The sequence below is a fragment of the Aquila chrysaetos genome, chromosome 13 (genome assembly GCF_900496995.4).
Source record: "Aquila chrysaetos chrysaetos chromosome 13, bAquChr1.4, whole genome shotgun sequence".
Taxonomy (NCBI): domain Eukaryota; kingdom Metazoa; phylum Chordata; class Aves; order Accipitriformes; family Accipitridae; genus Aquila; species Aquila chrysaetos.
In genome coordinates, this window is record NC_044016.1 from 3250787 (window position 1) to 3262777 (window position 11991).

At 38.0% G+C, this 11991-nt stretch overlaps 1 protein-coding gene across 35 annotated transcripts in view; it reads left to right on the forward strand.

Annotated features, from left to right (window-relative positions):
* NRXN1 (neurexin 1) overlaps nt 1-11770 on the forward strand; it is a 724516-nt gene extending 712746 nt beyond the window's left edge. For all 35 annotated transcript variants that reach the window (XM_030035075.2, XM_030035076.2, XM_030035093.2 and 32 more), the window contains one exon: nt 8410-11770. In XM_030035075.2, coding sequence (XP_029890935.1) covers nt 8410-8717 — 308 coding nt within the window. In that variant the 3' untranslated portion in view covers nt 8718-11770. The remainder of the gene's footprint in view (nt 1-8409) is intronic.
* The last annotated feature ends 221 nt before the right edge of the window (nt 11771-11991 follow it).

An 11991-nucleotide genomic window follows, 5' to 3' on the forward strand; every position in this document is an offset into this window, starting at 1 on the left:
AAAAATTGGTCTTTTGAGTCAAGCTTATACTTAGAACCAAGACTGCACATAGATTGTTGACATAAATAAATGAGTTGTTCTAGTTTGTTTGAATTTAGACAATGTGCTACTGGTGCCTTGATTAATGCAAGCCCATTGTGTTCCTTGAGCTACACTTCATTCTGGCTTGATTTGCTACATCTAGTGCATATATTTTCTTGCATACTGTATTGTAGACGCTAGCAATACTGAAACTATTTCTTGTCACTTTGTAATGCATATGCATTGAATTTCCTCTTTTTGTGGAAAAAACAAAACTTTTCTTCAGGTCTATTTATCATCCTTGGTTTTATGGACATGGTAGAAGAAGAAAGATAATATTTTGCAAAGGTATGAAAAGGTTCATAGCCAAAATACTGGCTCATCATATTGCTCAACCTCTATGCCAAGTCTTTCTCAGACCAAATTTGAACAAGGTGATGTTAAATCAGGTCCTTTAAAATTGTATAGGAAATTTGCTTTACCTCCGCTACTATTTGGGGGCAGGACCAGACAGAAAGATGGGAATCTGAGGCAGCCACCCCTAGCAAACAGAGGGAAGATACAGTTTTGCTAAGGAAGCGGGAAGCTGGCTGCACTGCATGCGGGAACAGGGCAGAGGCCGGTGCTTTGCTTTTCTGAGTTAAATGACCCAGGGCACTGTCAATTCCAGCACTCTTTTGCAGCTCTTTTTTTCTGCATTCTATCAGGGGAATTACAGGTGTGCACGCAAACTATTGTGCTTCTAGCTAACCATTTGCAATATCTGATAAATTCAATTAATCTGGTGTTACAAAGTAGTTAGTGTATGCCAGCTGCAGCTTATCAACTAATGACCATGTTAACAGACTGCTGGCAGTGAACAGGGTTACTTACCCCACTGCCAGACGAAGGAGAGAAGGGCAAACGGTAAACTTTTTGCTGGTGTTTTCTAGCGATCAGTACGGTGTGAATTTTCATTATCTCTTGCATACCTAGTAGTAGGACCCTCGCTGCTAATTTTCAGCCACCTGCTAACACCTAATTTAAACTTCTGCGGAAACATTGGGGGTTTTTTTAGTGTGTGACTAGTATTTGACAGCCTGCAAAAGTGGCAGGTGAATGCTGACAAGTTTGAGAACGAGGTATTCTCTAATGATACTGCTCATAAATGGAAGCAGGGAAAATTCAAGGCAAAAGTAACCTATAATGAGGATGCATGTACCTGAAATAGTATAACCTTAGGCTATCTCCTTCTAACTACATAAAGACCTGAATGAAACCTTGTTCTGCTGTGTTGACATGCTGTTCTGGCCCATAGGTTTCAAAACCAGCACTTCTCCTGAGGATAAGAGCTGTGGTCTAGATTTGGGACTTTGACAGTTTAAATGTAAGCTGGCTTAGACAGCATATTCTGATCTAGATACAGCACGTTGTGAACATACCCTTTAAAAAGTTACAGAAAAGGGATAAATGAAATGAAAGATGAAAGCAGCATGAATATGAGAACCATATTCCAAAACAAGACAAAGCTTTATAGATATCTCAAACTTTTTTCCTTGTGCTAACCTCAGAGATACCAGGATTGTTTTATAGAGTATGATGAGAGAAGCAAAGAAAAACAAGGTGGTCTTATTAGTTTTAATAATTTTACCATGAGAAAAAGAATCAAGTGTAATTTATATCAATTCTGAAGTCTATCTATCTTTCTCTTCCCACCCCCAGAGAAGCATATAAGGTCTTGGCAGTAATACGATTCAGGCTGAACAAGTGTAGCTATATCTGCAAGTTGTATCTGAGCCTTTGTTTAGCGGGTGTAGTTTGGTATTTGTAGCCGTCGCATTTCCAATGTGTGTGCATGTATATTCTGGATGTCTTGAAGGCCTGGCCCCTTCTTTTCCCAGGCACATTATCAACTTTGTCAGTAATGGATCTGACTTGATGACAGTATTTAGAGCAAATTGAATGCAGTGTGCTTTCAGCTCCAACATTCAAGCCATATATATAATGTTTGTGGCACAGTCATTTATCTCTTCATGTAGTAGCTGCTTAGTGAAGGAAGACAGTCAGGGAATCACCCACGGTTGCAGAGATGAATGTGGGTGTCTGCACCTCCAGCTCATTTCATGAGCAAGAATCATTCCTTGCTCTGCAGGCCAAGCCATCAGATTCCTCAGTCCTTACAACTACATTTTGGTATTCTCTTGCAGAAAACTGGTTCCTAGATTAGATGGTTTGGGTTCTTTTGCTTTTTTTAAATGAGATGATAATGGTAAAAATAGCAAGCAATGAAATCTTGGTCCCACGAAGCTCAGTAGCAAAATTTTTGCTAAGTTCAGTGGGGCCCAAATGTCACTGTTGCTAACACTGTAAGTTTTTGGTACAAAGAAGCCAATCTTACAGTTAGCTGCCACCAAAAATTTACGTTTCCAGCATCCCTGCCCTTTTGTTGCTGTAACACTGGTGTTCATTTGAGTCTTCGGGGACCTAGAGCTGCAGGCAACTAACTGAGCAAAAGATACTGGTTTAGTTGTCTGAACTGGTTCCCCATGATTACAGCAGCTTAGCTCTAGCTTGAAAACATGCTATCAGTAGTGTAATATTCGTGTTTTGTCTTCCTTATGTTATCTTATTTGCAAAAGCATTTAATTTTTTTCCCATTTAGGAATACTTCAATTTAAAATCTAGACTACCCACTGACTCTGCTGATCAGTCAAAATTTCTGAAGCAAAGTAATGAATTACCAAAGATTTCCCAGAACGCACAAAAAACTGGGATAAATTACTTCATGTGGAAAAGAAAGAAGCAGAGGTGCAAAGGTGAATGACAAATGTAGAAGTGGGGAGAGGTAGGACTGACAGCTGAACTGGTAAAAGGAGAAAGGATCCATATTCAGAGGCAAGGAATACTAAAAGAGGAGCAATACAACTGAAAAAGTTAAAATATACTAATAAAAAGGGTAAGAACACAGGGCTGAAGACTGCTAAAAACATTAAGTGATATATTGGTTTATGTTTTCCATTTTGGCTAAAATTAAATTTAGTTTTGTGGAAAATTTTTTCACAAAAGCTTCTCATTAAACTGTGTGAAATATTCCCCTCAGCTCTGCAGAGCATATTAATTTACAAAACCCGTTGATTTGGTATGCTCTATCAGTTGGCACTGTGCTACCAACTAACCTATCTCCCTTTAGACTTATGTTGACATTTAACAAAGGTTGAGACAGCAAGCATTCTACCTCTCAAACACAGGAAAAAAAATGTTACTTGCAAAACCTGCAGTCCTAAGGAGTTCATAGGATTTGTAAATTATTTGAAGTCAATATATGGCAAATCATTGCACTTGGAAATAAGCACTCTATTCTGTGCTTCTTAGGAAAACAACCTTTTTAGCTGTGGATGGTGTTTCTCTGCTAGACTATTTTTATGACTAGCTAAGTTAGTTAATGTCACTTTAGAGGTATTTTAATGCATTATATCTTTCCTTGCGAGAACCTTTGAAATTTCAATTTATAGGAAGTAAAGAACCTGGGTTTGTGCACCAAAGAGTAGAACAGATACCTTAATAATTTTCTCTTAAACACCTTTGAAAGTAGGTTATTGTCTTGTTCCCTCAAACTCAGTAAGCACCTGACAGATTTCTTAGAACAAATGCAATGGCGTGAGTTCGAGATGGCAAATGTAGCTGGTCTGCTCATGAGCACCACACCTCTCCACCACATCACCGTGTGTTGTGTGTGTAGGTCTCAGCTCCCGTTCTCTCTGAATCGTGATGCCATTACGATCACGGAGCACAGAGTGTGTGTTAGGCAATGCAGCTAGTTTTGTGGTACCTCTCTCACATGGATTAGGTCATGGCTTTGGATATAGACTGTTCCAAGTCTGATGAAAGTTTGTCACTGAGCTGTAGCCGCCACGTGTGGAACCACCTCATATTCCTTCCTTCCCATGGCAGCTCAGTCATTGATGGACATCCCCTGGGGAGCCAGTTCTTGCCTCCCCTCAAGAGCCACATTGAGGCTGGATAGGAAGGGAGCAGGCTGAGATACCCCTGTATTCACACTAGGGTGGGTTTGGGCTCAGACTCTTGCACAAGTTTACAACAGATCCTCATCCTGGTTTTGCAGTTGGGCTGCATTTATCCCACTGGTTCAGCAGAGAAAGCGCTGAGATTTGTTTTTCAGATGTATTCATTGTAATGAGACGTTGAAATTGCAGTGAGCTCAGAAACCAGTTCACCAGAATCCAAGAATGCTACAGAAAGTCGACCACAAACAGGTCTACAATGATAGCACACAGAGTGAAAATTACTGTGTCCTGTAAATAATTGCCTTCATGCCTCATTGCAAATGCAGTAGTTAAACATTCTTGTCTTGTGAGTAATTTCCTATTCACAGTTTGTGGGAAGGCATAAATGTAAAGAAAACAGGTTTGGGGTCCTTTTGTTGGGTTTTTTGTTTTGTTTTTAAGTCTGCTAATTTCAATTCATGAACACCATGGGAGCCTGCAATTCCAATTTTCTTTTCACAGTATTAATGAAAACTGGGCACTGAAAATAGTCAGATTTTTCCCTCTAAATTTTAAACCACTTATAAATACAGTCAAGAATAATAACTTTCTAATCCATTATTACACAATGTAAAACTGTGCTCAGTTGCTATTATTTCATGCAAAGTTTTTCATAAGTAGTAGAGGAGGCTTTTAAAAATCAGTCCCTTCTAAGCTGGTCTTTGAGGCAATCCAAAAAGGCTGGTTGTGTGCTGTTGAGAGGAATAGCTGTGCATGAGAGAAGTTGTTTTAGGAAGGGATTGTTGCACCACAAGATGACTTTTACTTCCTCTCACTGTTATGGCATGGTCTGAGCATTATCACAATCTTTATGATTTTCTCTTGTTCCTAATCAAACCATCCTCAACTTACAGGTTGTTTCAGGATTTTTTAGAGATGACTTTTTCTTCTTAAAAATCGGGGTCTTTTTAATGACATTTATCTGGGATGAAGTTAGTGTCTTTTTGATGCTGCAGAACACTAACAGAGACTGCAACCCAGTAGCAGACAAGGTTACCCATAGACATACCTCTGCTGCTGTGCCGGGAGCCAGACTCTGACTGGTTCAGCCACCAATATGCTGGAAAGAAAACTGCATCACATATTTCTCAAAGAGTTGGGAAGCAAAGAGCAAGATTTCTGTAACCTTATAATCTTCACTCGCTCCCCATTGAGATCATCTGTTGTCCCTTGCAATAGTTCCTGTCTTGCAGGGGGGGGGAAAAAAAACCCAGGTAAATTCCCTTTGGGTACTCCAGTCTTGGTCAAATAAAGGTCCTACTTAAATAGAAGGCAGCTGTTTCAGCAGTGTTATGGATGGGGATTTGTTTATTTACATAGATTTCAGAAGAAGTGTAGGCTGGCCTTTTCCCAGTGGCCTTTTCCTCCCTGTCTCAGAATAGGACACTTGCTTTAGCATGTGCTCCATTAGCCTTTCCTGCCTGAAATGCTCACAGACAAACCCATGTGCTTTGTAAACTTTCCTCTTATTTCCTTCTCCTTCATTTGTCTTGAGAGGCCCTGCTAGGTTAAAAGCATATTTTAACGTAAACAGAAGAAAAATAGCAAGAAGTCATTTCCCTTGTGGAACTGCTCCTTTTACAAAAGTCCAAACAAATGTAACAACAGATGCTTTGAAGATGTTGTAAGTTTAAATAACATTAATTTAGTGGTTGAATATTCCTCAGACAGCTGGGATAAATGAGATAATTGTGAAAACATTCTTAAAAATAAAAGGATGCCATCAGGTGAAAGGCAGGAGTTTAGGTAACGTTGAAAAATATTCCTTACATAGTTTTTTTTAGGTTGCAGTGTTAAAAGAATGTTTTCCTCTGAGCAAGCTGTTAAGTGTCATTTAGTAGACATTAATTGTAAAGTTAGCTGATGGCATTTGGCCCAAATGTCTGTATTTTAAAGAGGAAAAGCAGCTGTTAGTTCATCAGGTATTGACAGAGTTTATTCAGTTGCTTCTATTATTTCTCAGACAGAAATTAATTTCCTGAAATCACATACAATAAGATAAGACTTTGTCTCATTTTCATTCACTGTGGAAATACTCAGGAGTCTTTATTCTGCAACAATGCCTTGTCTCTTGTAAAACAATAAATGACACCCTATGTGTAAAAGAATTAGCATTTTCTACAACAGCTACAATGAAGAAACAGGATCTAAAACAGTCACTGACTACTTTGGGACAGGCCATATTTCTTAGTAGGGTGGCGTCTACCCTGAAATGAGAAAAAATCTCAGAGCCTTCTGAAGCGAAACTTCCAAGATCTCTTGTGTAGTCATAGAAAATACTGATTGTACCAACTTGTAACAACTAAGAACTTTCAGAGGGAGGGAAAAAAAAAAGTTAAGATGCTATTTGACACGAATGACAGTTTTCTTGAGTCTTACTGTGGTGCCTCTGTTCTTTCAGCCAAATAAAATGTCACCTTCTTTAAACCTATGTGGGATAACTGCCAGGAAGTGGTGTTTCAACAGTAAGAACACAAATCACCAATAAATAAATGATGAATAATACCAAGGCAGGGAGGAAACTTAGTTCTTTGGGGGAGTTGTGGCTTTTTTGCTGTGTTTTATTATTCATAGGCCAATTGTAAATCTCTGTAGTGGGTGGCTGCTTTTAATTCTGGTTGTCCAAACTTGTTGCAATTTTTTGACCAGTGTTGATAGTTTGAGTGGCATTACCTTCACTGTACCATCCTTAAAATCATCATCTTCCTATTATGTCTTTACAGTGCAAAAAAAATGACTATGGGGCATAATGTACTTTCATGCACCTTGAGCAAGACACTTCTCTAATACACTTCAATAAAATGCTAGTCGTAGGCAAGGCCTGATAAAGCCAACATTATGAATGTGTTGTAAAACTAGTGTTTAATAATACTCCTAGTTAACATTTATATTTTACTGACTGCATTTTTAGCCATGCATAATGATTTAAAATGCGGTTTCTCTAAGCCAGCCTGGATGCTTAATGAGAGTGTTCTGCACTGCTCAGTGGGAAACCCTGGTTCACTCACTGCTTGTTTCTTGCTCCTGAGCTCAGCCAAGGCTGGCAGTGCTGAGGGTACACAGCCTCTCAGGAGTTTGGAAGTGCTGGTATAATCACAGGAATATTGCATAGACCCAGGTCACTTCATTTTTGTCCGTGACGCTTGCTAATTTACAGAAGAAGATCTATCTCAGCTATTGCCACTTAAAGCGATTCTATACAAAGATCTGCCTCTCCTCCTTCTGCAAAATGCAGTAAAGAAAGGAGATAATGGGAAATGCATAAGCATTGTGTGTGCTGTGAGCGTTTATCCTAGAAATTCCTCCTGGAATTAGGCTTTCATTCCACATGGCTGTGCAAGGGGACAAAATGTGCCAGACAACACAATAGTTCCTATCAAGAAGGCTTTACTGTCTGAAGACATAGGTCAGTTCAGTTCATATCACAACTGAGAAGACCAGAGTCTGGCCTGAGAGGTGGGTTCTCAGAAGGCTGAGACCTTGGTCTGTGCAATTGGAGAGTTTTTTTCTGGGCATAAAGCATTGCTTGAAGGAATGTCCGGTATTGGCATCAATGACAAAAAGAGGGAATGGGAGAAGTTGAGTGAAAAAGTGCTCTAACGTGTAGCCGTATTCAAGGAGGACTCTGTGAATTAGAAAAGAGAAGGTAGGGTTGGATAGCGCTCTCAAAATAATAAAAGTAAATATAATTAATTCAGGAAAAAAAAGAAAAATATTAGAAGGAAAGGAGAAATTGAGAAGCTTGCTGGGGGAAGTCTAAAGGAGAGCTGATGATACCTTATTTGTAGCCAACTTATTGGCTGTTATCATTTATTATTAGAAGGAATTTTGGGTTTTTTTCCCCCCATCCTGTTTGGTAGTCTGTCTTATCATCACTGGCACTTCTGATCATCACATGTGTTCTCAGTAAGTACTATAGTATCACTTTTTGTTCTTTACAGAAGGAGAGAAAGAAAGGGAGGGAGTGGAAGAAGGAGACCCTTTCCTCCCAGATGTTCGTGGTCTGGCATTTAAATTGTGGCACGCCTGTTATTTCAGATTATTTAGGCATTCTTTGCTTAATAACAGCATTTGGAGAAACTATACTTTTGAAGGCTAAAATGAGATTTTCCCTGCTGTCCTTTTCCTTGTTTAAAAGCCTGTTTACTTGTGCTGACAGCCATGAAAATGGAATGGGGTGCAAACCTAAATGTTTTCGGACCGGTAGAGTAGGGTACATTGGTAGGCAGTCCTGACCTAGCGAGTGCAATTAGAAAGATGCATGTTTGTAGCAGGTAGATATGACTAACTCCTCAATGTGCAAACTCAATAATAACCTCTCCCTTATTTCATTATCTACCTACAGCAAATCCTACCAGGGCAGGAGGAGGAAGGGAGTACCCTGGCTCGTCCGAGGTGATTCGTGAATCCAGCAGCACAACAGGCATGGTAGTTGGGATCGTGGCAGCAGCGGCGCTGTGTATCCTCATTCTCCTGTATGCTATGTACAAGTACAGGAATCGAGACGAAGGATCGTATCACGTAGATGAGAGTCGAAACTACATCAGTAACTCAGCACAATCCAATGGGGCTGTGATCAAGGAAAAACAGCCCAACAGCGCTAAAAGTTCCAACAAAAACAAGAAAAATAAGGATAAGGAGTACTATGTCTGATCTCAACATCTAAAAGAACGCTTGTATAGAAATAGTCTTCATTTTATCTGAGACATAATACAAACTTATTTACTTTACTTTTTATGAAGCACATTCAAAAACAAACAAACAAAAAAGACAGGGAATGCAATCAGAAAGGAAAGACTGTTTTTAAAAACAAGCATTTCATGCTCTTGTTTTTCAGAAACAGGAGCTGATAAATTCCCTAACATCCACAGTGTTTTCATTTACTCTGCCTGTCTTTATGTTGCTGGAACATTTCTGAAAGACAATGATGACACCACGCATTCATAAAGCAAGGAGTATTACTACAACATCAAGGCACAATATGAAACAAAACAAATTAAAAAAACAAAACAGGAAAAAAAAAGAAAAAAGAAGCTACCTATGATTCTGGATTTAGCCAAAGTGCTAGCGCTTTCTTGAGAAGTAAGTTAGTCTTATTGTCAGAGAAGACTGTCATTATATATGGTGACTCAACAAGCAAACATAAAGAGTTTGCCGTCTGGTGCAGTGAAGCAGTGATTGGAAACTTGCATTTGAAACAAAGTGCTGGCTTTTCTGAAGACTTACGTAGAAATACTTTCAAAAAGCCCCTTTCTGGTTGTGAGGAAAATAGTACGGAGGCCTTATTTTCAAAAACAAAAACAAAAATCTGGAATATAAGGCACATTTCCACAAAAAAAAAAAAAAAAAAGAAAAAAACAAACAAGAGGGCATAGATGCAATCATTGGGAAATTTTCATGCACGCTTAATATGTTATTACATATGTTTATATAAAAACACATCTATATGTGCTTTCTGGACTGTGATAAGTGATGTTTTATAGCCTGTTGTATAGAAAATGCAAACTATATCTGCTCTTCAGCCATTTTTGGTAAACTCAATGTTATAAGTGTTGCTAGGTATAGAGAGTTTTATGACATCTGGAGCAACAGACATACTTCAGTTTTTTTGCAGCCATTATAAATTGTCCCAGACTTCTTCCCCTTTTTTTTTTTAATTTTTTTTTTAATTTACAGTGTAGTGGTTATACTAAGGGGGATGTGTATGAATGTATATAAGAGTCAGCTAATTTTTTTCTTACCTGTACAGCCTCTATTCTGTTGCAATTAAGTTTTAGTAGTTTGTATGAAAGAAGTGGACTAGAAAGCAAAAATATATCTCTACTGTAATTTGTCTTCTCCCTCCTATCCCCATCTCTTGCTCCTGATATGCATCAATGATGTTGATCAGAATGGCCAATTTTCCTAGAAATATACATTCATTAATTAGCTAAATATTTAGTGACTTAAACTGGCCTTTGGCTTCCAGTCAAAGCTTCACTATTGGAGAGCATGGTTTGCCTTACAGAAACCTTGTTCTTAAGAAATTATGAGAATGATGAGTTTCTTGAGAATCTTAGGAAGTATCATATAGTGTTTATCTGGCATTCAGTTATATGAACGACAGCTACTACAGCACTGGGTGGTAAAAGATCCCAAAAGACCCATTTTAATTATCCAGGCTGATTCTACTGCAGAATTTACCCCTTTCTCCAAAAAGGAAATAATCTTGAGGTGCACAATAGTATTTTTTCAATGGGCATTTTGACATATGAAAAAGTATTTTTAGCTAAGTTGATTGTGTAGTATTGCAAGACATCACAACCAGACAAATATAAGTTCATCATGTTTTAAAGTAACACATAGCTTTTCTTGCATATATAAAACATTAATGCAGTTTAGTTAAGCATATTAAATATAATGCTGTAATTTACATGTTGAAGTTTTTTTTTCTAGTATTATTTCATTAGGTTCACAGCAATAAATCATAGCATAACATTTTATTTACATGGAAGTTCAAAGGGAATATATTAGACAGAAAGAGGGTAGTTCAACAGAAATCAACCAAATCATTGGAAGGCCTCCTGGGAGGGATATAGATGTTCACACTTTACAGACAGGAAGGAGGAATTTAAAATTAGCTTTAAACAGCAGGCACAAAACATTTTGTTGTGTGTTATTCACTGTAGCTGATGAAAAAGGCTGGAAACTGGTACAGCTATCTATCTGGGAGTCTGAGCACTTTGAAAATACATGTAGCTGACATGAAAACACCTCTCTTGAAGGTTGCCAACCACATCGAGGTGTGTCATGTTGCATTTGTAAAACAATTTTTTTATTTTCATTAGCATTTACACAAAAATGAGAACAGGTTCACAAAATCCATCTGATATTCCTTTCTTAAGATTGTTGTTCACCTGTGGCATTCATAATTTCTCCCACCTTTACAAGACAGCTGTACTCAGGGAATGGTAGGGTCAGGTATACTGGAGGTCATTGCTGGAAGCAAAAGACTTCAGCTGGAGGGGGGAAAGAAGAAGTTGAAAGCCAGGTGGTGTTCAGATTTCAGTGCTTGAAGATACGTAGAAGAACAGGAGACTGGACATGACGGAATATGGTTTGGGCAAGATGAAATGGTCTTTTCTGCTTGCTATTGATTGCATTAATGAAATAGCATGGTCAGGTCAACTTCCAGGCAGTTTGGTAGATTAATCTTTAACTAAATCCATACATCAAGGAAAAAAAGATCTGCTACTACTATAATAAACAAACACGATTTTAACACTGTTTCTGAAGGTTCTCCTTTTTCCTCTTTAATTTCATAATTTAACAAAAAACAAATATGGATGTATCAGAAGTGCCAGCAAGTGGATTTAAAATTCCTTTTTGTTTAAAAACAGCAGCAACAACAAACAAACAAACAGTCATAAACCAACTACCTAACATAAAATTGGATCCTTTCTCTATAATAACCTAATTTGTTTGACTGAGATGGCTTCATTTCTATGACTGTATTGTGTTGCCTTTTTTTAACAAACACTAAATAACATGTGAAACTTTCAACCCTAAGACATCGAAGAGAGGCCCAATGCCCCTAACCTTATAGTGCTTTCTGTGATAGATATTTACGATTTTTTTATTTGTTGCAAGGCCAATTTATTCATTATTGGAAATGCTAAGCAAGTGGAATTTACTGTTTTGTTAATAAAAATGTTTCTTAATACAAATGCTGGCTTGTTTCTTCTCTTGCTCTTGGATCTGGAGTACCTGTTCATCTTAAAGCAGTGAAAATAAAATGGTAAATTGGTATGAAGTTACAGATGTTCATGTTAGGAAAAAGTGACCTCAGAGCTCTTAAGTAAAAACCTTCTACAAGTCTCCTGTTCAACTGGCCCAGTTACAAAAGTATGAATTACATTAATGCATTGTTTGGTTTTCCATAGAATTA